Consider the following 26,071-nt stretch of genomic DNA (forward strand, 5'->3'; position numbering starts at 1 on the left):
ACCATTAAGTTCCTTTTTTTAAACCTTAACATTCTTTTAAAAGAAATGCCCTACATTAGTTGTCTCCAGGGTTGAAATCTGTTTTGGCCAATGCCTAAGAATTTAAGTGCTTTAAATGTCCATTAATATGTCCAATGCGCCCTAGGTTTTGAAAGAATGTATTAGTAGACTAAGCATGACCACTATCTCTCCCAACAAATGATGAAAGACATCCTATTCAAAGCCACCCATGCATCCCTTCTATATATTCGTGGCCTGTACGTTCACACTCCACACCAGTCGCAGATTAGTTCACAATTTTTCTATTAGTAATACTTAGCATTTCTGAAACACTCTTTTGGATGACTTTTAATATTTGCAACCCAATTCTCACAACAAGAAAATCACTTTGCTTTTGGAGGACCATTGACTTGCATGCCTTTGTAAACAGTTGGAAAGCCTTTTTCAATGATTTCAAAAGTATTCTTTTTAGTCTTTCTTTTTTGCAGCACTAAATCTTAAACTTTCAGGGGCATCTCAAGTAATCTAGAATCGGAAATATGTTTTTGACTTCACTCAACACTTAGTCTGCTTTTCTTTCTTCACTTTCAGCATATTTTCTGTGAAGAATGCATCGCTTTGTGGTTCAACAGAGAGAAAACATGCCCCCTCTGCAGAACGGTAATAGCGGATCATGTTTACAAGTGGAAGGATGGTGCTACTTCTCCCCACCTGCAGGTTTACTGAGCTGGATCAGACCGACGCTTGCACTTGGCACAATCAGTCAGCGGCATTTAATATACAAATATTAGAAATAAAAAAGTAAAGCTAATTGCTTTTCGTTCAAGGCGTAAGCACTTTTATATATTGTGAGGAATAAGTACTGATTAATCTAACACTGCCCTATTGGGTTGAACAGTTTGCTTTTAAACATTTTACTTTGATTTTGTGTATTGAGATTTTCTTTTTAATGAATATTGCACCTATTTTAGCACCTGCTGCAATTACAGTCTACAGCAAAAAAGGTTTGCAGTGTGAAATATAAGCTGGCGATGTTAAAAAATCTATATGTATTTGCCTTACACCCAAACAAACGTCATTACAATGGGCCAGGTTTCTAAAAATCCCCTTATCAATATTGCATGCTTCCGTGGCTGAAAGGTATCGGATGAGTTGTCTGGTGAGGAGTCCCCCAAAGTAATTTCCATCTATGGCAATCGCATTCCCATTTCCTGGTCTGCACCTTGGCTTTTAAAAAAAAATGTTCCTGTAGTGTCATTGTGAACAATATATGCGTTCTGAAGTGTTTTATCCCTACAACCAGAGCATGTACTCTCTCAGCTGATGTGTACGGGCTGTCGGGTACATGTGCAGTGGTCCTCCGATTTTTGTATCACAATTCAAAGTTGTTGGCCTCTTGCATTGTTTCATCTCCTTTTTATCTTTTATAGATGCATTTACTTTTGGCACAAAGTTTACAAACACTAAAATCGGCTAAGGAAAAAGTTACTTGCCTGTCGTTTTGGTTGTTGAGCATTTTATTAGTCTAGATTTGTATGCAACTCTGCCTTGCTTCCCAGCAGTTCTGCTCTGCGATCATTTTACGCACTTTTAGTAGTGCAAGGTGTCTACCATGGGCAAGGACTGCAATAGTTTCCTTGATGTCATTGGTGCACTATGTAGAAGTAGTATAATTCTCCATGGGTTACAAAAGTAAGCCATGCAATGGGAAAATTAGGGACCCACACCCAGACAACAGAATCTAAAAAAGTAGAAAGCCTAAGGCGCTATGGCAGATGCAATGATAGAGTAAAGCATTTACAAGCACATTGTTAATCTATGCATTTTCTTTGATGTTTATGGGGGAAGTAGAGAATTGACTTTGTTTTATAGTTTGGAATTTTATGTAGTTGCAGGGTCAGGGTTTTGCCTCCATTGGGAATACATTTCTTCCCACCTTCGTGGATATAACTATACAATGCAGTTGGTTTCAGTGGCATTGTTCTTTAATGCAAATGAAATATTAGGGAAAACAGTACTCATACAGAATACTGGTATCTGTTCTCATTTCTCCCCACTCCTGAGGAGGTCATGGCTGGGGGACCACACACTAGAACATTTATTGGACTGCAAATATAGAATTTCAGAAAAAGTAGCTGGTTATGTATCCTTGGACATAAGCATCACTCCCTATGTGCCTGCTGGTTCAACAGTATTTTCTGCTATGCTCGTGGCTGTACGATCTTCCCCAATACATGGTTCTTTCCTGTATGGCTGGGCTTTTTTACAGTACTGGCTATCTCTGAGACTGTCAGCTCCTTTCCTGGTCTCCACTTATGCTGTTTACTGGTATCAAGCAGTTCTTGCTTCCAAAGTGGGCCCTCATTGCCTATGTTTGATATCTAGTGTCAAGTCACCCCTGACCTGGTTGCACAGTTAGCAATGACTTTTTCTTGAATTTTTAGCAGGCTCTGGTGGCCTCCTATTTTTGGGTGTGTGGTCTGCCTGATTTCATAAGTTGAAATCAGAAAAGGTAGGGAAAGCCACATGCGAGTAAACCTTTGCAGTCCTCTTGACCAAGTGAAGACATTTTTGTTTTAAAGAACTAATCTTGGCAAACTGAAAAGGGCTCATCAAAACTTGGAACATAGTTTCCAGATCCTCTAATTGTGCCAGAAGCAATCCCCAATGTCAGCTCTGGGTCTTTTTATTACTGCCCAAATCCCTTTGCTACTAAGTTCCAATTCGCCTTTGTCCTACCATAGATGTTCATGTCTTTGGCAAAAGGAGCTTAAAAAGCCTAGGAACATTGAGTCGAAAACCAAAGGGAATTTTGAGGAAAGGAAGCAGTCAAGGGGAACCCCCTCCAATTCCCAGCTTCAAAAGTCCTAGATGTCCTAAGATGCACAAGACTAATTCCGTTAACAGAAGGTTTGTGATACCAACTTCCAGGTCAATTTCAGCACCGTCATGCACATGAGGCCTAACATAGCAGCCGTGCCCCCCACCTCAATAAATTTAAAGGGGTCAGAAGCTCAACTATTGCACATAGTCAGTAGTTACCTGCAACTCTGATCAGATGACGCGTGTTTTCAGCCTGGACAGGTACATTACCCCATCCCATCACCATTTGTTAGCTGCAATGGGTAAAAATGTTTTTCCATCTTTGTTTAGCACCTGGTCTGGTTCGCAAGTCTCCTGAAATAATTTTGTTCCATGAGCTCTCTTGGAGTGAACATTGTACTTGTGCCTCACCACTGCTTCTTGGGTCGACGGTTCTGCATGTAGGAGCTTGCTCCTTCAAATCCTGTACTAACATAGTCTCTGGATCAGTCTACGCTCCATCCTTGGTCCATGACCAAGTGTCCCATTGGTTGTCTCGGCACCACCATCACTGTTGGAGACCCAGACCATTTGGTGTCACAACTTTCTACTGCCTGAGTGGCAGGTTCAGAGTAGGCATACAATGACAGACACCCATCTCTTTGGTCCCCTCAGAAGTATGACCATGGATGTTATAACTGGTTACTTCAAGGACCTTCAAATCCACTGTATCCTGAATGGACCCGTCTGCTCCTGCAACTTTCCTGCTAGTTCACCTCCCTCGCCCTCACTTGAGATGGTCCGAAACTGAGCTCCATTGGCCAAACAAATGAACAGAAGAATGATGCCTTTTTCTCGCCCAAGATGGGTGTCATGAGGATGTTCTACAATCTCTTGTGTCTGAGAACTTGGATTGGATCCCCTTGCAGCCAGACTTGTTCAAACAGGCAACACAAAGGTGGAAGGAACCATGTTTCTAGACTCTGGTGAGCATGGACATTGACACCAAATACAGGGTTCTTTTGGGTAATCCTTCTGTGCCTCCTTGCTACCATCTGGCCAATCCTCCATAGTCTTTGCTTCCCCAAACAGCAGTAAGCCCCCTGCCTCCTTGCCATATTCTTCTCTTGGATTCTAGTTCAGCAGTATTCCTGGACTCCATTGTATCAACATTTTTACATGCATTTTAGCCAGACTAATGAGAATGTCATCTTCAAATGGATTGTGTCCTCGGACGTATTCCTCATCTTTGATATCTTTAATATCCAGCTTCAGCTGCTTTGGAATGTATTTTTCAGCAGAGGGTGCTGTGCGTCGATGCGGTCGATTCGATGCCCCTCGAGGGCCTCTGTCTCGTGGACGATTTCATTGAAGGTATATATAGAATGCACAGCGCCTGTTGGCTTCAGTTCCGTTTTTCTGAGTAAGCTTTTCCTTCGTGAACGGCGCACTTCATATATTTCTTCGAAAATTGTCAAAAATGTCTTCGTCTCCGACAACCCCGAAGACTCGGTTTAAAAAAAATGCCAAGACTGCAACGCAAAAATGTTGCTGACGGACCCACTTTGAGTGTGCTTGTGGTGTCAGGTTTGGAGCACAAGACCTCGACCTGCCAGAAGTGTCAGTCGATGACCGGAAAAGCTCTGAAGGACCGTAAAGGGAAATTGGCGGTAGGAATACTCCCTTAAAATTCCCCTTCGACTACCCCGTCGAAAAAGCATTCTTCCCATGAAGCAAGAGACGAGACTCCTCGACGGAAGATGACTAAATGGTTCAGGTCACGGAGTGGCTCCCACCATTCCTCGTTGTCGAAAAGACATCATAAATCGCCTACTTCATTTTCTTTGTCCAACTCCTCCCGACAGAGGACTAGATCTTGTCCCACTAAGGCCTCTACTGCGGCTGAATGGGAATCATTCAGGCAGGAAATGCTAAAGATTTTCGAGAGTCAAAAACCCTTGAGGCAAGTAGACCATGTTCCTACCGCGCCTTCTGAAGCTGGTAAGAAAAGGGCTCAAGCCAAATCCAGCACACACTCAAGCCCGGGACGAAGGATAGATTCTCATTGAGAGCCGTTGAGGCTTCGACACGATGAAAAATCATTGAAGAATCCTTCAAGCCATCAAAGTCCATCACGAACAAAGTCCACGGATAAGTCGACATAAAAAGTAATTGACGCCAGTTGCGCCGTTAATGCCATCGACTCCCCAAGACGTCTTCCTTAAAGACATCAACGCAAAAAACAAGTTTAATGAGGACTCCATCGGCATCTGGCTCTAAGCCATTAATGCCTTTACCAGTAATTCAAAAATCCTTCACACCGTTGCCTAGAAAGGATTTTTTTAAATCACTTGCATCCATTTATGAAGACAATGGGCCTCATTATGTCTACGGCTTGTAGCTGTGCCGGTAATTACCAGCATGGCTCCCTCCAGAGTAATTTTTTTACCGGCACCTGGCAGTGGGGATGTACCGGGGCATTCCAGCCCCAGCGGACCCGGTACATCCCCATTGACGGGTGCCTGTAATAATTACTCCCCATTCCCATTGAGCCTAATGGGGCTCAATGGGAATGGGGAGGTCGGATGCACCGGCACCATTGTGACCTGGCAGGCGAAAAGGCACCCGCAAGCAGATCTCGTAGTTTGCTGGTCCGGTAACAACGGTACCGGTAGCTTACCAGCACCGTTGTTACCGGACCGGCAAACTTGTAATGAGGCCCAATGAGCCTTCAGATGACAATGATCTACCTTTTGTATTGCAATATGGCACTCCTAATGTCCCTGATAGCTTTATATCAGATAATCAAGGTTACAGGACAATCATGAAAATGTACAAACATCCACTTGGGTGGACACCTCACCAGAGTTGAATTTTGGCAAGCCAGAACCATATGATCACGCAGATGCATCATACAGACAATTAATGAACAGGATCACTGAATGGGAGGGCAAACCTGCTCCATCCCATCAAATCAAACAGGATGACCTCACGGATATCCTCGACAAAAAGCTCCTCAAAGGGATCCAATCCTACCTTTTCATGTCACACTACAAAAGAGAGTAAGTGCAAACTGGGAAGCACCGGAATAAAGTCCTGCAGTCAATACAAATTTGACAAAATATAGGCTGTCAAGTAGTGATCCCAACTACTTGTCTAAACATCCTACCCCAGAAAGCCTGGTGGTGCAAGCAGCAACCGCTACCCCAAGCAAGCTGCCTATCCGACCATTCCACCAGATCGGGATGATAAGCGCATAGGCGCCTGGTCAAGGAAATTCTTTTCTGCCTGGAGTATGGCTCTCAAATCAGCCAACTCTACATGTGCACTGGGATAATTCACCTACACCCTTGACGGCTGAACATAACCCCGAAGGGGAAGAAAGACGGCTTCTTGGACATTGTAAAAGATGGCAAAGAGGCTATGTGTGAGTCTCTACAGTGGGGTCTGGATTCTGCTGACAGTATCAGCAGAGCCATGGTGGCAAGTACTGTGATACGCAGGTTTGCCTGGTTAAGGAAGTCTGCAGCAGATGGCGAAAGCCTTGAGAAGCTGCAGACCTCGAAGGCAGCAGCCAAGTCTCTAGGTGCCGCTGTTAGGCAGCCTCAGCCTTTTCATCCCATCCCAGTGGACCTTCTTGGTGGGGTAGATCAATCCTTTAACTACTACTCCTCATTTGGAAGAGTGAGAGGAATGGCTGGTCAAAGAGGCCAAAGAAGATTCCCTCGTGGTGGACAAGGGAGAGGTGCAAAGCCTGCCCAAGCAGCGCCCTCTTTACCATCAGACACTGCTTCAGCCGCCTCAAAACCTCTCTGAAGTCTTGACTCGCGAAACCTTGGTGGGAGGCAAACTGTCACAGCATCTGCAAGAATGGCGAGGCATTACTTTGGATGTATGGGCACTAGAAACAGTAGCCCAAGGTTACTGCCTCCCCTTTATACAGAGACCTCAGGATCATCCACCAGAAAGCCATTCGCTAAATGTTCCAGATCCATTCCTATTACAGGAAATGTTGAGCCTGCTAGAGGAAGGTGCTATAGAGCCACTACTTGTAACTGAGAGGAACAAAGGATGGTATTCTCCATATTTCCTGATCCCCAAGAAAGCCAGAGGACTGAGATCCATCTTGGAATTGAGATACTTGAACAAGTTCCGCAGGAAGGACAAGTTCGAGATGGTCACACTTTCTCAGTTCCTTCAGGCCCTTCTGCTCCAGAAGTGGATAGTGTCATTGGACCTTCAAGATGCTTATTTTTCATGTGCCAATCCATCTCAAGCACAGAAAGTACCTGAGGTTTGCCGTTGGCTGTTCTCATTATTAGTTTCGAGTTCTGCCGTTCGGGCTGACTTCCGCCCAAAGGGTTTTCACCATACTGATGGCGGTAGCGGCAACAAATCTCAGGAGACAGGGGATTCACATCTACCCCTACCTGGACGATTCGCCGATCAGGGCTTGTTCTCCCGATCAAGTCCTGGATCATCACAGCGTGACCTGCCACTCTCTCCACAAACTGGGCTTCTCCCTCAATTACAAGAAGTCCCACATGATACCATCTCAAAAGCTCCAGTTCATCAGGGCTGTACTGGATACATCCTTGGGGAAAGACCTCGCCACCCGAGGTGAGGGCTCAAGACATTCTGCAGATGGTCATCACATTTCAGAGTACCCAACATCTCACAGCCTTCGACTTCTTGAGGTTGCTTGGCCTCATGGCATCCTGCATTTTCCTGGTGCCAGAGGCTTGCCTGAGAATTAAATCCCTTCAATGGGCTCTTAGTCTCAATTCTCGGGCAGCATGTCAGACCTACTTCAGGTTCCAAACAGGGTCGCACAGGATCTCCTGTGGTGGGCCTTCAAGGACAACATCGTGAAGGGAGAAACTTTTTGGCAACCATGGCCGGAGATGACAGTAGTGATGGATGCCTCACTCATGGGGTGGGGAGCCCACGCCAACGATCTGACAATCGGCGGTCGTTGGTCTCCATCGGATTCCAAAATACACATCAATCTTTTGGAGCTGAGAGCAATCAGACTTGTGCTGAAGGCTTTTCCGCCCTCTGTACCAGGAAAGAATGTCCTGTTAATGATGGACACCACAGTCGCCATGTACTACCTCAACAAGAGAGGTGGTATAGGATCACTACCACTGTGCAGAAAAGCAATGCATCTCTGGTTCTGGGCAATACAAGAAGGAATCTATCAGCAGTTCACCTAGCCGGAGAGGAGAACACGGTGGTGGATGCTCTGTGCAGGCAAAGCACAGTCTCCCATGAGTGGGAACTAGCTCAGGAAGTCCTTCAAGAGATCTTCACCCTTTGGGGAACCCCTCAAGTAGATCTGTTTGTGACCAGTGTCAACAGGAAGTGTGAACTGTACTGCACCAGGGAATTTCCCCCAAGAGGAGCTCTAGGAGATACAATCGTAGTGGACTGAGAGTTTCCACTCCTGTATGCATTTCCGCAGTCCCAGTACTTCCTCACTTGATCAGGAGGTTGAGAAAGTTTGGGAAATCCATGATCTTAATTGCCCCGGATCCAAGAGGACGTGGTACCTGGACCTTCTGGACATGTCCATCTGCCCTCCAATACGTCTTCCACAAAGAAGAGGACCTTCTCTCACGAGAGGAGGGTCGGGTTCTCCATTCAGTGGTCAAAATACCTAGCCTTCACGCACGGTTTCTGAGAGGCTGAGGTACAGGGATTGTGACCTCACTGGTGATATAATGGAGATTTTGCTTTCGGCCAGAAGGCCAGCAACAAAATCTTTGTATTGCTTGTATTGCGGTCGTTGGAATAGATTCTGCAGCTGGTGCAGGGATAAGAATGTTGACTCTTTCTATGCAAAACACCAGAGGTGTTGTCTTTTGTTTTTTATTATTTGTTTATTTATATATCAGCACACAGGAGAACCATACATTAACATTTACTTACTGCCCCTCACGATACGTATAAGTTGACATTTCCTTTATCCCTCCCCCATCATCCCCAGATGAGTCTGATCTCCCTGTCTCATTGGGCCAGGTTAGGCGATAGATGTTCGCTGGTTGAGTACAAGGCATTCGCGATGAGGCGTGATTTACAGGTTAGGGCCAGGTAGTTCTGGTCATAGTCCTTCAGCGGCGCCCAAATGTTCATGAAACGATGAAGGAAGCCCGCTTTGGCTGCCGTGACCTTTTCGGCTATCAAGATGTCCCAAAGTTTTACCCACCAGAGAGTCATCAGAGGGCCTTCCACAGATTTCCAGGTGCGCGCCAAAGTAATTTTGGCCACCAGCAAAAGTTGAGTTATCAGTGCTGCCTTTCTTCCTATGGTGTTACCTTTTCTGCTGCATTTGGCCAATCTGGGGCTCCAGGTTGAAACCATTAAATGTTATTTAGCGGCACTTTCCATCTTCAAGCGCTTGTCTGACGAAACGTCATATTTTAAAATTCCTTTGGTGATACAATTTCTAAAGGGACTCACTAATGTGTTCCCTCCAACTCCTTTTCAGGTTCCGGTTTGGGCCCTTAATCTTATTTTAAAATGTCTCATGTGTGCACCATTTGAACCACTCCACTCATGTCCCTTAAGACTACTAGCATTCAAAACCATCTTGTTAGTAGCGTTAACATCAGCCCGTAGGGTGAGTGAGTTGCAGGCGCTATCTTCTAAACCACCTTTTACGGTCTTTCATAAGGTCAAACCTTCATTCCTACCTAAGATATCAGATTTTCATTTGGAACAAAAGATAGTATTACCTGCATTTTACCCTCCGCTACATCCTGGCACGGAAAAGCAGAGGCTACACAGACTCGAGCCATGAAGGGCTCTGAATTTCAACATTTTAAGGATGTCAAAGTGTCGTTTAAATGACCAACTGTTTATAGGATACACAGGTCATAGACTGGGACAGCCTGTAACTAAACAAATTTTTTCCTGATGGATTATTTGTGCTATTATTGAATGTTATAGGCTGGCTGGGAAAGATCCCCCAGAAGGCTTGAGAGCCCCTTCTAATAGCAGCATGGCTACTTCTTCTGCTTTGTAAAGAGGTGTTCCAATAAATATTTGTGAGGCAGCCACTTGGTCTACCATCCACACTTTTACAAAGCATTACTGCCTTGATTCCACCTTAGGTGAGGATGGAAACTTTGGGAAAGAAGTCCTTCATTCGGTTCACAACAACCCTTGATGACAAAATTCGTACTCCCTCCGCCAAAAAGAATACGGCTTTGGGAGTCTAGATGAGGAATTCGAGGGAGGACACAATCCATTCAAAGAATAAGTTACTTACCCCTCATCGCCCTTTCTAGCCTACCCTTCAGTAGAATGTCCATGTTATTGCAGTTTACGCTTCTTCAGAGTCTAGTATGGTCTAAACCACATTAATGCTGGTAGTTCTACTGTAAAAATGGCACGAAAAAACAGAACTAAAGCCAACACGCGCTGCACGTTCTATATATACCCTGTATGACGTCATCCTCGAGACGAAGCCCCTCGGGGGACATCGAGTCGACGGCATCTGCGCACAGCGCACTCGGCTGAAAAAACAATTCTGAAGCAGCTGGATATTGGAGATATCAAAGATGAGGAATATGTGAGAGGAACATCCAGTCGAAAGAAAGTTACTACGGGTAAGTACCATGTTCTTCTCCAGCAACAGCCATAAACTGTGGAGCACCTTATCAGATTTCCCCAAATCTCCTCCTGGCACTACTTGTGCAGACTTTCATGCTAGTCTCAATATTTTTTATGTGCAAAGAATGTTTTAATTGGCTGTCCTATAGCCAGGACTTTTCATTGAGTCAGGAGGAAGGGGGATTAAGCATTACCAAGTGAGTACCTTACTTTTGAACATGAATGGCAACAGTTCACCTACAAATGCCTTGTACGGGTTGAAGTTTCAGCATGCTTCTTAAACCAAAGACAACCTGAGGGCTTGCAAAACTCTGATACAGTTAGTGTCCGGTTTTGGTGGGGTTCTATGCAACTTGTAATAATAAAGCTGAGAGGATTGTTTCCCAATTTTGGCTATTCTGCAACGCTGACCGAAAGAACAAAAACCTAAAACGGCAAGTCCCTACACATTGGAACAACAAAGCAATTTTGATTTTATTAAAAGCATGTATTTATTTTATTGCATGCCACAGTCACGAGTAAAAATTAGAATAGTGACCTTACCCATCTTGCTCCACTCATCACAGATTTACCACAGTATGGTGGGTGTATGCAGACGACTAGGGATTCATGTGTTATCAGTATGTGTCTAAACCATGTTTTGCTTTGTTTTTCATAGAAACAGAAAATGGTGTACATAGATAGGTGATGTGGTCAGTGGGGAACTGCAGCACTCCCCCGAATGGAGTAAATCTGTTAATCAATTACCCTGTGTGGAAACCGCAGTTACCAAGTGAAACACCAGCGGTACTTGTCTACCAAGAGTAGCAATGGAGGGAGAAGAATTTTGAGTTACAACCTATGGAATGTTGTATGGAGTGAAGTTGCCCACAGTCCAGTATTCTGCTTGACCCTTTTTCTGCCCATTGTTTACATAATGAATGTTATGCACAGTATTTGCTGACAAGCCTTTTCTTTTCTAAAGAGTCTGCGGTCACACAGAAAGAACACTCTATTGCGATTGTAACCTCACATCGGCATTGTTAAGCCTGCATTCATGCACAGATGTTCAAAGATGCGCAAGGGCAAAGAGCTGAAAAAACGAAATCGCCTAGCTGGACAGCTTTTCAAAATTGTGTGTAACGAGAGATGTGGGTAAAATGAAATCGTCTAAATATATGGTCATCCTCCTTTTTTTTTTAATGTCAAGATTTTTTAAAGAGTTAATGGAAAAGTATATATTTTCACATGCTATCTAGATTTTACTACAGAGTTCTATAAAATGAAAAAGAAAATCTGGTTTGCGAGGACCTTCTCCCAAATTCCAGAATGGGCTAAATATTTATATTGCATTTTACTTTATTTTAACCTGAAATGCCTGCATTTACAGATATTTGTGAATAAAAGTCTATTGACATCTTGTGATATTTGCTTATTTTGAAAAGGATCAGAGCAAGGATTACTGGACACCCCTGGAACTTCAAAATTATAATTTAATGTCAAAAATAACTTTTTCCTATTCTTTATACATGGCCTGCACAAATAAATGCATGCCCCCTTAGGAGCATATTCACTGTCAGTCTACCACTAACCAGTCTGCACTGTTAAGTGCGTTGCATGTGTCATCCGGGTGGCAAACAATACTTACATGAATCCGTTTCAGAGTATTTAAACGGGATAGAATGTTTTTTACACACATCAAGTGTCAGTTTGATGAGCTGCTCCATTTGAATCCCCCTATTGCTGATGCTCAGCCTTACTAGTGGCAAAGAAAAATGATCACTCACGACTCAGGTGGATTGGTGAACACTTTATTAGTTGAAAGCAGTGGCAACACAAAGCCAACAGCAACACGAGACGCCAATTCCGAATGTTCCCTTCCCTTTTGAGCCCTTTGCAATTATACCCAACAGGACACATGCTTTCCAATGTAATTGGTGGTACCAATAGATCAGGGTTGTATACTAAATTCATCCTTAAGCAAAGAGCAAAGCCTCATTATATCAGCCTTTGAATTCAGCTGCGGTCTTTCATGTAAGCCAGTTTTATCAGTGAAGTCAACCTGTTGTAACTCAGTCGAGGCGTCCATACTCCTTAAAGATAATCCCTACGGCCATTCCCACCCAGTACCTGTCCCTCCCTGCCAAAAACACCTCCTCCGGAGAACTCTTTGACTTTGCTTTAATCAACCCTTGCCATCAAACATTGCACTCAGTGCCTGCCAGTGTTTTGTCAAAGCAGCCTTCTGAGAGTTAATGACTTAATTGGAGTTGTATACCCGCTACTGGTGTAATAAAAATGTCTTCGCCAGGTCTGCTTTCAGCCACTCGATTTATAAGCCCTATGCATGCTCGTCACTGAAGTCCTGTTAAAAATAAACATTGGTAAAACCAACAGTTTTGGCTTGTGTATAGGTATTAGGCATTTGCCAGGCACTGCTAATAGGTGCCCAGGTACTCACACCGTTTTGCACCTGCTAACAATAATGGCCAGTTAATACCACTAAGGTGGTGCTTGGAAAATGCTCTTCCCATGACTACACAAAAGCCCAAACTGTTGGCCTTTCCAATACTCATTTTCAATATGATGGAATCGACCAGCCCTGTTTTGCAATAGTGCCCCTTAGTGCAGTAATATTTTCCTGTGCACCAATATTGCTCGCTCGCGCAACGAAATATGGGGCCACTTTGATCACATTTTTCAGGGCCTCTTTTGGTTCCCAGTTCGGCCATGTTAGTGCCGCTTTTCTTAGGAAAGCTAGAGCCTAGACCCAGCTTGCATATGCCAAAAGCGAAGCACTTCAAAAGCGAGAGATGATAAAGGGATCATTCCAACAAGCTAAGCGGGAGGCCTTCATTGCAAAGACATGCTCAGTACATCTTCTATTGTTCACCTTGCATAAGCAGTAAATAGGGTTTAAACATGGCAAGTTACCGGGGCTATTCACTTTAATACTGCCATGACGGGCACGTGGAGAAGATACAATTTTCATTTCCCAATTTTCATCCACAGTCCCCGCCTACGAGACCTTCACGCCATTCTCATTACAGTCATCTCTAAAGGAACAAACATCAAATTCCAACCGGTAGTAACAACTTTTTATCTATAAATCAAGATAGTCCCCATAAACCATTTCCAGAAGTCCTAGGGAGAGGAGACAGAAATCCTGTAATAAAACCAGAGATGAACACCCAGACCCATCTCCATAATAGGTTTCTCTTGCAGGCAGTCGGGGCATCTGGCCAGACAATGTCCCACTAACAAAAAAGCTGAACCTATGGAGATTGGCTACATGATGGGAAGGGATTGGGAAGTTGCAAGAAGAAGAAAATATTGAGACCGCCAGCAATTTATTTTTGTGGGGTTACACCATTTAAAATTCACGACTAAGGTAAACAGAGTACCGGTTAAAGATTTAATTAACTTGGGCAGACAGCTCTAAGTGCCGACTTGATATCGACCAGAGATGTTCGGGGGGGAACCCTAATACAAATCGCCTGTGTTCATGGAGATGAGGAGGCATATCATAAATCCCCAGTTACCATCTGAGTTTGAGGGTAGTCGATAGAAATAAATGCTGCTGTTATCCCTGGACTACCAGAGGAAACAATAATTGCCACAGACTTTCCCAGCTTTGAAACAATACAAATAAATGCTGATAAAACCTCCCTTCCCTATTCCCCTTTCAATTCCTGGGACGAAGGTTTGGTTTCAGAGAGTCCCATTTGGAGGTGGGAAACCCAGACTACTGTAAACACTCCTCATGTAGAGGGCACCACAAACCAATATCTAGATAAGAACCCTTGGGCGGAAGGCCGGTCTTAAGAGGAAGGGTATATGATGAATCCAATGGAGTCATTCCTGATACCCCGGCAGTGACCTCTTCTCATGTAGTCAGAGGATAGCAGCTGCTACCTAATCATGACCCTGGGTGGCGGCTATGTGAGGGAGGAACATATGGGAGGAGACAACCTCGGGTGATGTTATTGCTTGATTGGATGAGATATGGTAGCCCCCCCCCTTTGCCTTTGAAGCTAATCCTCTCATGCCCAACACCCTCATGGCCTACTGCCATACCTCTACAACTTCCACTTGCAAGAATAGAAAAGACTCTTCACCAAAGCATATAAACCAACTCCCAACTTTGGTCTACCATATGGAAGTAACACGAATGCCTTTATCAGGTCCATCTATTCATCGTCCAGAACTGCTTTACAATCCAGGCATGTTGAAGGTGATTATCCAAACTCTTCATCAGACATCAACAATGCACTCATTTTCCCACAATCCCCCAAATACTCGGAAGAAAAGAGCAGTGCAGAGTGGAAGAAGCTTCCAACCCAGCAAGCACTCTAGTTGTTGGCCGAAAACACTTATGACCAGTACATTTAAAGACCGGTAGCCCAGTGTCAAGGACTGCTGCTGTTGGCGAGAGAACGGTTTGTGTCTCTGTGAGGCTCGAGGTTCTGAACAGGTGTGGTGGAGCTGCTCAGATCATAGCAGAGGAAGAACAGAAACGCTGCAAGGAGGCGACGCGCTGCAGAAATGCAGGGAGACAGGAGAGACTTCTGGGCATGCACCGACTGCAAAAAGCAGACCTTTACCTGCGAGAGACCAAACCAAAACTGGTGTGCTAAAGGGAAACCACAGGAGATGAAAGGATGCCAAGAAAGCAGTCATGATGGGAAAGCAGGAAGAGTACTTTCACTGATTGACAGCAAACAAGCTCGAGAATGCCAACAAGAGCCGGTGAGTCAACCCAGAGGTAGTGGGGAACCAGAGGCATATCGGCAGGCGCACCAAATGCAAATAATAGTAAAACAGATTGAAGAACAAGAGAAATTCAGGAGATTCATTTGTAAGAAGGGAAAGTGAACTGAAACCAAAGCCCTTACCAGTATGTGAATACATGGAATGTAAATACATGGAAACAAAGAAACTAATAATATATCAAGATGATCTATTAGCCAACCAAGTAAATGTAAAATTGTGAAAAGTGAATGTATATATGGAGTCCTGGCAGGAAAGTATACCAGGCAATTTCAAGTGGATGAATGTACGAAGCCCTGGCAGGAGAGTATACCAGACAGCTACTACTGTGTGAATTACAGGAAGCCCTGGCATTAAAGTATACCGGGCAATCTTGCAGGTGTGAACATAAGAGGCCCCGGCAGGAAAGTATACCGGGCAATTTGAACATATATGGAAACAAGAGTTCCTAAGCACAGATATTAGGACTGAGTTGGCCAGACAAGCGGGAGCAAAATCCTAGCCACAGAACTCTGAAGTAAATAGAACCATAGAACTTTGTTTGAGACAGGGCCACTGTGGGCCCAACAAAATACAAGTAACTGTTGTGTAAAGAACTGTTTGTGGTAAAGAGGAATCCAGGGAAGGAAGTTGCCCTTTGAAACAAGGACTCTTTATATCGAAGAACGTTTGTGTTGGAGCCAGTTATACTTTCTTTATGAACACTTCTTTTCAAAAGGCACCAAAAGTTAAAGACATTTCCCTTTTTGCTGTTTTCATTTTTAGTTTATAGTGGGAGGATCAGAATAGAACTTTTTGGAGACGAGGATAGTTTTGATTTTGACATCCTAACACAGACGGATCCTTAGATTTTGGTTTAGGTAGGGAAATTGCTCTTAGGGCAGCGTGAAAGAGGCCTGTTCCCAACCCTTTTATTTTAATAAAAGTCTTTAACCAAAAACATGGCTAACTTGTGTCAGAGTTTCATTCCTGACTACTCAGTGTGCTGTTGAATTAGCAAATACCTTAACACCTGCAGAAATTTTGACCAGAGCCTTTTTTCTCTATCACTCTTAACCAAGGAAAATGCACTCTACTCTTGCAAATGCATGGAACCCCGTACCTTTTACTACTAGTGGATTAGCTGACCTTTTCTGGCGGCTAACAGCAGCAGGAATGCTGATAGCTGGGCATTTTGCATGTACCTGTCTAATTGGTGGAGAACATTTTGAATGCTAGTTTCCCACATAACCAATACCATCCTGCGTTCTTTAACTTAGGGTACCCTGCCCCCGACCCTGCAGTGATATCAATGACCCGTGCTTGTGTGCCTCTCATTTATGAAAGCTGTCTAGATTATTACGCGCACAATCAGAAGTGGAGTTGATGATAACCTCAGAATCATTGGTCCAAAAGGTGCCTGCCAGGTGAACATACTTCTGCCTTGGGTATCCACTATTTCCTGGGCAGGAGGTCAGTGTTTTTCCCCCTGTATATTTCTCCTGAAGATCTACCCTTCTTCAGGCGTACTGTGATGCTACAATATGGATACATTCCCACCTGAGTAGAGCTTCTCCCAAATTGGTAACACAGAGGCCACTGCCTCAGGGCTTGTTTGGAAAGGGATTGTAGAACTTGTATTTGTAAACCAAAATGTAGCACCTTGAGGTGCTAACCATGCTGCGGATCCCAATGGTGTTAAAACGAAGGGCCATCCTTGTGACATATGCTTTGCACCATTCACAGAGACCCAGCAATCTGAAATATTTGCAGTTGTTGCTGCTATTTGAGTAACACTAAAACTGCATTTTCCAGCCATAAACACATTGCTGGTGATGCCAGCATTATAATGAAAACAATTGTTAGATGCCCCATTTTAATGGAATTCTGACAACCCCAATATATATATATACTTCGGAGGCTTGTGGATCTGCTTAAAATCACATTCTTTGTATAGGCCGACATCTAGTCAATGTTGCTGAGTATTGCACATGAAGTTTGAAAAGGGACGTCAACAGGGCGTGAATAATACTATTCCCAGTGTGACGTAACCTGTACCAACAATCCCTCGCGCGTAGAGGTCCCTCAGATAATATTTTTCCACTATCGTGGCAAGTGTATCCTCATGGAGTCTGTAGCAAAAGCTGCTTTTGGAGTTAAACCTGGTAGAGGAAATCACACATCTTAAAACTAAGTTAGTCAGGAAAATTAGCAATCATAACAAATGGTACAATTTGGACAACGATGCTATTAAAATTGAAAAACGAGCCCTTGAGAGGAAGTGGCTCTCAGACAAGACTACGGAAAATAAAGAGAGATGGAACACATCTAACAAGAAGTATAAAGATAAAATTAGACTTGTCAAAGCTAACTATTTCAACGCGTAAATTGCGTTTATCGCCAAAATAGCTAAAGCTAGGCAAAACATTATTTCCGCCAGAAATAAACAAAAAAGGGACTTCAGTACTAAGGAGATCAACATAAATCACAGACAGGAGACCTTCACATTTACATCTATAACTGAAACAGAGTTATTGGAGGTGCTTGATCATATGAAGCCCACGTGCTGTGTGGAAAATGTTTTACCACCTAATATTATTCTTTAATACAAAGAGCAATTTGCCCCTATACTCTTAAGAATCATTAACGCCTCCTTCAAAGATGGTATTGTTCCTGAGGAAATCCAGCAGGTCACCATTACGCCCTTAGTGAAGAAAGTTGGGTTGGAGCCTAGGGACCCAGGGAACCTAGGACCCATAACCAACTCCAACTTCATATTGAACATTTTAGATAAAATAGCCACCCAGCAGCTGCAGGATAATGTAGAAACATACGATTCCTTACACCATCAGCAGTCCGGTTTCAGAGCATCACACTGCACAGAAACGGCCATGTTGGACCTCCAGAACCATATGCTAGGTCTCATGGATAAGGGGAAAATCGGGATCCTGATGTTACTGGATCTCAGTGCGGCATTTGATCTGGTAGATCCTGAATTGCTGGTCAAAGCCTTACGAGATAATGTGGGCTGCTCGGATCTGGCTTTAAAGTGGCTTGTATCCTTTCTTACCAACGGTCGGGCTAGAGTTCACTGGGGAGACAATTTTTTGGATTCCACTCAAATACTCTTTGGTGTGCCCCAGGGCGCCAGTCTTTCGCCCATGCTCTTTAATTTGTATATGCGTGCACTGTGTGATATATTGACAGAATTTGGAGTCTTTTTTTTTTTTTACCAACTATGCAGATGACACGCATCTTATAATAGAGCTAGAGGGATCACATAGGAAAGATCGCCCCAAGATTGCTCTAATATACAGTAAAATCGATTAATGGATGCAATCCAGTTGGATGTGTCTTAACGATTCAAAGACAGAACTTATGCTGTTCGGATCCAGCTGTCTTCTAGACAAACTGGGCGGGGAATACAAAACATTGCAGATTAAGGAGGCCATCATAACAGTATGTAACCAGGTCAAGACGCTGGGTATGATGATGAACTCGATTAGAGCACGGGCAATTCTCAGTCGCACTGCGCCCAAGAGTGCAATATAGGCATGTGTTGCAAGCAATTGAAGAGAGATGTGGTTATAAGTCTGATGGATTTATTTGGTATTTGCAAAATAGCCTGACACGTGTTTCGAGTATAAAGCGACTCTTCATCCGAGGCTAAACATGATACACAACAAATCCATAGACAATTATGCACCAATAAACAAATAATGTTGATATAAAAACCATGCATTGTGTAAATTCAAAAACAAGGCAAGAGGCATAAAACACAGAGGCAAACAAAAGGTATAGGTAGATAATTTTGTCATATGGCATAATAAAAAATTAAAAAAGGGGTCGAAACATAAAAGAAAAGAAGGATTGAAGGCTCACATTATATCAAAGATCATGATAAAAATAAGGGAAACCACAGCATCAGTGGTAGGTAATAAAAAAGAGACAGTACCACATTTTGGATGATGTTGAAATGAATGGAGAATCCATGGTGCCGGGATGCAAGAAATACACAGGAAGCAAGGCAAACAAAAAAGTATAAAAAATTAACATGCATCCACGGGAGTCACTGTAACAGCGCATTCAAAGAGGCAAGGTTGACCAAAAAGCCCAATAATGGGTACTTCTTATGTAAGTTAAATTACAAGCAGAAATATATACCAGAATTATTTCCAAAAAGGTGCCAATTATAATAGTACCTGTAAATGGGAGATGGGACCTAAGATAAATTGAATGAAGGACAGTGCCAGAAAACTCGCTGAAATTGTAAAGAAAAGAGAGATTATAAAAGGATGTAACCGAACTGAGTGAAAAGATGTGATGTAGACTAAAAAGCAATTTAAAAAGGAAAATTGTACCTCATGGCTTCGCAATTGCGGTCATTTCTGTAGGAAACACAACATTTCTAAGCGTCAGGAACTGCGAAAGCAATTGTAACGTACCAACTAAGTTATGTAATGACAATGTGATTAGGAAGCAAACACACCAAGCATTACGCAATCTAATTCCAGAGAGTAATTGACTTGTACTAGAGAGAATCAAGTATTGCTGAATTGAGACATGCAAGTGCACTAATTACAAGTGTCAGTGGGGCCATGAAAAACCGTCTTACCAGCACAGCAGGAAAAGCCAAAGTGATGTGAAAGGAAGCAGCCCGGGCTGCAAAGATAGAAACAGGACTAAAATAGAAAGCTGCAGCTAAGCACGGAAAGGCTGAGGGATTCAAACATGCCATGTTGCATTGAAAATAAATCCACCATATTGGACTTGCTGAATTCAATGGAAACAATACTAGGGAAACTAACCCCGACTTCATAAACAGATTGATTGTGTGTCAAGGAGGCAATTAAGACATATTGGATTTCCAATTAGAAAAAATAAGTATAGCCGGTTAAACATTTTTTTTAAAAAAAAAACAGCCATGTTACAAAAACGAAATTTAAAGGGAGCCATATCGCGCTAAGCCGCGTGCACTTGGTGCTATTGTGTGAATCATTCCCAGGATCGAACTGAATGCAATTCGGTGCGGTCGCTAGCCGATTGCAAGCGGTAGCAAGAACCCTGAATTTGAGTAATATATTTACAATTGCTGTCTGTGAGTCATAAACAATAGGAGAACCTGATACAATCAGTTGTGGAGAAACAAATTAACACACTCATGATTACATATAAACAACAAAATAAACATATATAAGAAACTTGTATCACTATGTCACAAAGCCTGTAAGAACAACAGGAAATGAATTAGGTGTACACATGTCCACAGAAAAATGGGAATTATGAAACCTGAATAAAAGCATGAACAATAGACAAATTAATGTTCACAAGAAGGTTGCAAATTCATGATCAGACTTTAACCCATTAAACACAGTGCGATATTTGCAGATAAGTCTTGCTTCCAATTGACGTAACTTCAGCGTTAAATTGCCCCCTCTGGGCGACAATGACACTTTACATAGACCCACAAATCGGATGTCATCCTTACTATCTAATTGGTGCAATTTTTGCCAATGATTGGCTAGTGGATATTTGGATTCCTGACTGCCAATTGTGGCGAGATGTTCTCTGATACGAATCTTTAAGGGTTGGATGGTGCTACCAATATATTTCAATCCACAAATACAGATTATACAATAGAAAACAAATTTGGAATTACAGTTCAGAAATCAATGAATGAATGATGTGGTCTCCTCTAGCCCCAAAGGAGACCTGTGAAATTTCCAGGGTATACTTGCACATGCTGCAGAATCCACATTTGTGGAAACCTGCAGCACAGGCAGAGTCTAACCACATAGTTTTGGGAGTGGTGAGCTCATAAATGAAGGGCAGAGTTTGTTTTTAAGCGATTTGCCTTTGCTAAATGTGATGCTTGCAAAGGGATCAAGCCAGTTGGCAATGTCGGAATCAAGGTGTAGCAGGTGCCAATGTTTCTCCAAAATGCTGTGGATCTTGTGACTGTCTGAGTTGAATTTAGTGATAAACCTGATTTTTGGAGTCATGGATGACTTCTCTCAGGTTTTAGGGACCAACAAATCTGCTCTCTCAGCTGTCGTACTGAGGCAAGCGATTTGTCGAGACAGCTATGGTGATAGCCTCTCTCAAGAAACTGATTTAATGGCAATGCTTTCATGGTCAAAATCCTTAGGATCAGAGCAGTTCCTCTTGGCGCGAATATACTCTCCTTTAGAGATATTGAATTTGACATGATTTTTGTGACAGCTGTCCACATGCAATATCGAATTAATAGAAGTAGACTTACGGAAAGTTTTGTCACCAACCCTTTAGGGGTGAGATCAATTGAAAGATCCAAGAAATCAATGTGAGTTTGATTTATAGTGGACGTAAATTCTATCAATCATTGTGATTAAGATAAGCCACAAATTCTAGCACTAATTCTTGTTTACCAGACCAAATTAGTAGAACATCATCTATATATATTTTCCATAATTTCAAATGGGGAAGGTAGGCAGCATTGACAAATACAAATTTTTGTTCAAACGAATGCATTGGCCAGTGCTGGTACAAAGCTGGCACCATAGCCACCCCAATTAATTGCTTAAAATATACATTGTTGAAAACAAAAACATTGTTCTGTAAAGTAAATAACAAAAACTCCTTCACCATTGCGATATGATCGAAAAAGGATGCAGAAAGTTGAAGGAAAAGAAAATCAACACTTTCTAATGCTTTCTAATGATCTATGGAAGTGTATAATGCTTTGACATCTAGTGTAACTAGCCAGCAATTGTTTTGGAAATCCAGAATTTCAAGTGTATGCATGGTATCTCTACTGTATGTAGGAGTGTTGAGCATCACTGGTAACAAGAATTCATTTATATAGATAGAGATTGGTTCCAATATACCACCACCACCACTGACTATTGGTCTCCCTTCTGGTATGTTTGTGAATTGTTTGTGGATTTTTGGGAGGAAATAGATGGTGGGCATAATAGGGCCATCTACGGTGAGAAATTGCCTTTCTACATCCGTGAGAAGGCCTGTTTTGTGACTTTTTCTGCCAAACCTGTGTTTTTCTCATGATGATGAACTTCTCTGTTAGTTCAGAAGCTCAGGCCAATTTCTTACGAAAGAATACTGCCTACTATTTGCGGCTCATGAGGGCTATTAGACCCTTTTTAAGTGATAATAACATGGCCACCATCGCCAGGGCTATTGTGCTATCTAGGCTAGATTACGGCAATGCCTGTTACGCTCACCTGGTATCCACGGGGACGCCACCCAGCCATGGTTGGATGATTTGCACCCTCGAACCCGCTCCAAGTCCCTTGGTAATGCCTCTGGTTAAAGATGGATATGCAATATAGGAGAGCTGGATTCAATACCAGATTTTGTTTTCCCACCTCCCTTGGCCTCAACTCCTTCCTCCCCCTTGGGCCTTATCCTCACCTTAATATTGTAAAAGGTGGATTCTCCGTCCTGCTCCTCGTGGCAGGGACGCGTAGATATGGGGGCGAGAAGCGACCAAGTTACTTCACTGGTGCAAGCCCCCCTGTGGGAATCCAGGCCTGCTGCGACTCCGTAGGTTTGCTGCTTTTACAGTCTTTATAGGCAGTTCTTGCTTCTTTCCTTTTAGGTATGGAAAGGTATTTTGGTGTCGTCATGCAGTTTGAAGATGAGCATGGGCCGGTAGGCGAAAGCGCGATGTGTGCGATGCTGTCCGGTGAGAAATGTGTGGTGCTGTTTCGCCTTTTATATTGCTAACCTGTGTCTTTTCTCTCCTTGCAGGTTGTGATGCTCCTCGCCGAGCGCCGTAATGTTCCAGCAATGATACTGACCAGGAGATGACTACCCAGGTAAGAATTGTGTGGCTCTCTTCATTCGGGAGGAAACGTGAGTAAACGCTTACTAATGCTGTCTTTCTTTCTACTCTTTCCAGGTTATGGTGTTCCAGGAAGCATGCGGTGCCGGATGATGGAGTTCATACCTTCAGGTGAGTAGAACTGAAGTCAGCAATGGATTGAAGACAGGATACTGTCCAGGTAAGTTTCGTAGTGTTCTATCTCTCTCTGCAGGTCCTTGTTTCAGGTAAGCTGGCATCAAATAACTGGACGCAGTGAGCGTTACGCTGCCCACAGCAGAATAACGCAAAGCATGTTCTGCTGTTTGGGTGTGGTTTAAATAGTCTCAGGTAAAGTAGTCCAGGTAAAATAGTCCCAGGCCTGGCCACACCCAAAGTAGTCCAGTTAAAGTAGTCCCAGGCCTGCCACACCCAGAAGACTAGACCGCATAGCTCAGTTCCTTGTAACTGAGCTGTGTGTGTGCCTCCATGTTTTTATTTTATTTTTTATTTTATTTATTTATTTATTTAGATTTATATAGCGCGCAAGCAGCCCACGGGCATTGAGGCGCTGTTACTTGTGAGAGCTTAGTTACAGAGGTACAGGAATGGTAGCAGTTGTTGGTACATTATAAGTATTACAGACATAATACAATACTTACAGCTTCTGCGATTGGTCATTACATTCCAGCTTATGCAGTGGGTCAAAATGTATAGTATTCATGCTGATGTGAGGGACCTTATGTGAAGAGGATGGTTTTCATAGCTTTACGGATGTTGGATGACCCCCCCCCCCCCACGCCTCTAAGTTAAATAGTCCCAAGTAAATAGTCCCATTCTAATGTTGGTCTTCATGATGGTTATGAGCCTGGCACCAAAGGCGCCAGGACTGACTCCAAGAGTGTCTTGGATGAGGTTTTAAGGCCTTTGACCTGGCCCTAACTGGAAGGCTGACTTGCCAGTGAGGGCAAGGGTCATGACAATGCCCTTCTGATTGGTGGAAGTGTCAAAGACCTGCACACTTGCCAAGTCATTCAGAATGATGCTGTAAGGATAGTAAACCACCTTATGAGAAGAGACCATATTACCTTGGCCAGAAAATCGCTCCACTGGCTTAGAGCCGAAGATAGGATTAAGTTTAAATCCCTTACCCTAGTGCACAAATGCCTCTTCGGGAAAGCTCCCAACTACCTGAAGAAAAGTATTGTACTCTATACGCCGAAGAGACAGCTGCGCTCAGCAGAAAAAAAGTTGCTAGTGGAGCATAAATATAAGCTCAAATCAGCCATGGGTAGATCCTTTGTAGTGCAGGCAGCTCAGATGTGGAACTCCCTCCCCTTGGCTTTGAGAACACAGGAGAATCACCTACAATTTCGAAAACTTCTGAAGACTCATCTCTTCAAGTAATTTTCGTTCCAGCTTGACAGCTCCTCTAGTTGATCTAGTGAGGTCCCTTAGAAACCTGTGTATGTCTATGTTACAGCGCCCTGATGCCTGTGGGCTTTCGGCGCTATAGAAGCCTACATTACATTACATTACAATTGTATCCTCGACGGCAGGTTTCCGAAGCATCTCAACGCCTGATTCCGAACGCCAAAACAGATGCTGTTCCGTCCATGAGCTTTGGCCTACACCTGGCTTTGGCCTATCAATAGGGAGAGTTTGGGGGACTGCTCTTACCTGTTTAGAGAATGCCTGCCCCTACTGCCTTTGTCTTGCTGCCTCTGTGTCCACTTTCCAGTAGGGAGCATACTCCATTTAAATGTTGCCCTAAGTGCAATAGTAAATTTCCGTGGAAAGGCACACACAGGGTGTGTAACCACTGCCTTCCACGTGATCACTCGAGTCCCGCTGTGCATCGTGCAAACTCTTTAGACCCAAGACCCTTAAAGAGTGAGGAACTAAGCGGTGGGTGTTCGACGCCTTGATGGCGGAGTCAGAGAATGCTGTGGGGATCTCCATATCGGACCACGAAGGCAGAGGCAGCCGAAACTCCGACTCGGAGCTCGAAGACACTACACAGGAACATACCAGTTCCTACATGCCTGTCCTCAGCCTTGAAAGGCAGTCACAGCACGCTGCTATGAGGAAGGCCTCTGGTGACAACATACACAAACCATCTTCACATAAGCATACACCCTCCATCCGCTCCTCGACTGGACCGAGGGCCACACACCGACAGTAGGCGCCTCAAGGCCTGCTGATCAAGCCCGGTGTGATTCCGCCTCCGCATTAACCACAAGGCACCCAAGCAGACACTCCGGCAAAAGATCTGCATAAACACCTCTTGACGGCAGAGATGGCAAAACAGCCGTTGAAGAAACACAAATCTCATTCACATGCAGAAAAACACCATAAGGAGCATCAGGCTCATAGTAAACGGGGCTCTGGGCACTATCAGGAAGAATACTTATATCCAGCTTCCGCACTTAGCAAAAAACGCCCCAGGGAAATCCCCAAGGACACACCCAGAGCCGACTGTCCTGCAGAGGTTCCACCAGTAACACCTAAGGTTACCCCTGAGGTGCCAAAGACCAGGCTCGCCGACACCCCATGGACCCAAATGCAATTTGAAGAAACCATTGGGAAAATATCCTTTTTTGTGGACTTTGAGCAGGTCTCCCACTCCACAAAAACCCATGGAGCATCCTCCTGTTCTGGTGGTACCCACTCCACCCCCACCTTCGCCCCCTCACGCCGGCAGGTTCAGGGAGGTTTAACAGGTTTCTCAGCAAGGGGATCTACAGTCCGATCAAGCAGACCAAGACATGTGGATAATTGACCAGGATGACCCTGACTAAGATGGTGACCACAACTATTTATGGGACCAGGAGGGCCCGGGCCTTATCACAGACCCAGTAGACCCCTCAGCAGTTGAGAGGGGTCATACTTCTCCTATAGTAGACCAATTACTCTATAATGAGTTGCTTAGAAAGGCAGCCCACCATTTTGGTATACAGACAGAGGAGTCTAGTCCTGTAGGGACTGACTTAGACATCCTCAACGAGAAATAGCCCATCGGCCAGGCTATTCCTCTCGACAATCTATCAAAAAGAGGGTCTCTCCTTCCCTGTCTACCCCCTACCTTACTAGGGCGGTCAAGCCAAGGGTAGACAAAAACAT

At 43.7% G+C, this 26,071-nt stretch overlaps 1 protein-coding gene across 3 annotated transcripts in view; it reads left to right on the plus strand.

Annotated features, from left to right (window-relative positions):
- RNFT1 (ring finger protein, transmembrane 1) overlaps nt 1–11,820 on the plus strand; it is a 424,054-nt gene extending 412,234 nt beyond the window's left edge. For all 3 annotated transcript variants that reach the window (XM_069615093.1, XM_069615094.1, XM_069615095.1), the window contains one exon: nt 592–11,820. In XM_069615093.1, coding sequence (XP_069471194.1) covers nt 592–726 — 135 coding nt within the window. In that variant the 3' untranslated portion in view covers nt 727–11,820. The remainder of the gene's footprint in view (nt 1–591) is intronic.
- The last annotated feature ends 14,251 nt before the right edge of the window (nt 11,821–26,071 follow it).

This window comes from Ambystoma mexicanum, chromosome 9, assembly GCF_040938575.1.
Source record: "Ambystoma mexicanum isolate Mex_15411 chromosome 9, UKY_AmexF1_1, whole genome shotgun sequence".
NCBI classification, from domain to species: Eukaryota; Metazoa; Chordata; class Amphibia; order Caudata; family Ambystomatidae; genus Ambystoma; species Ambystoma mexicanum.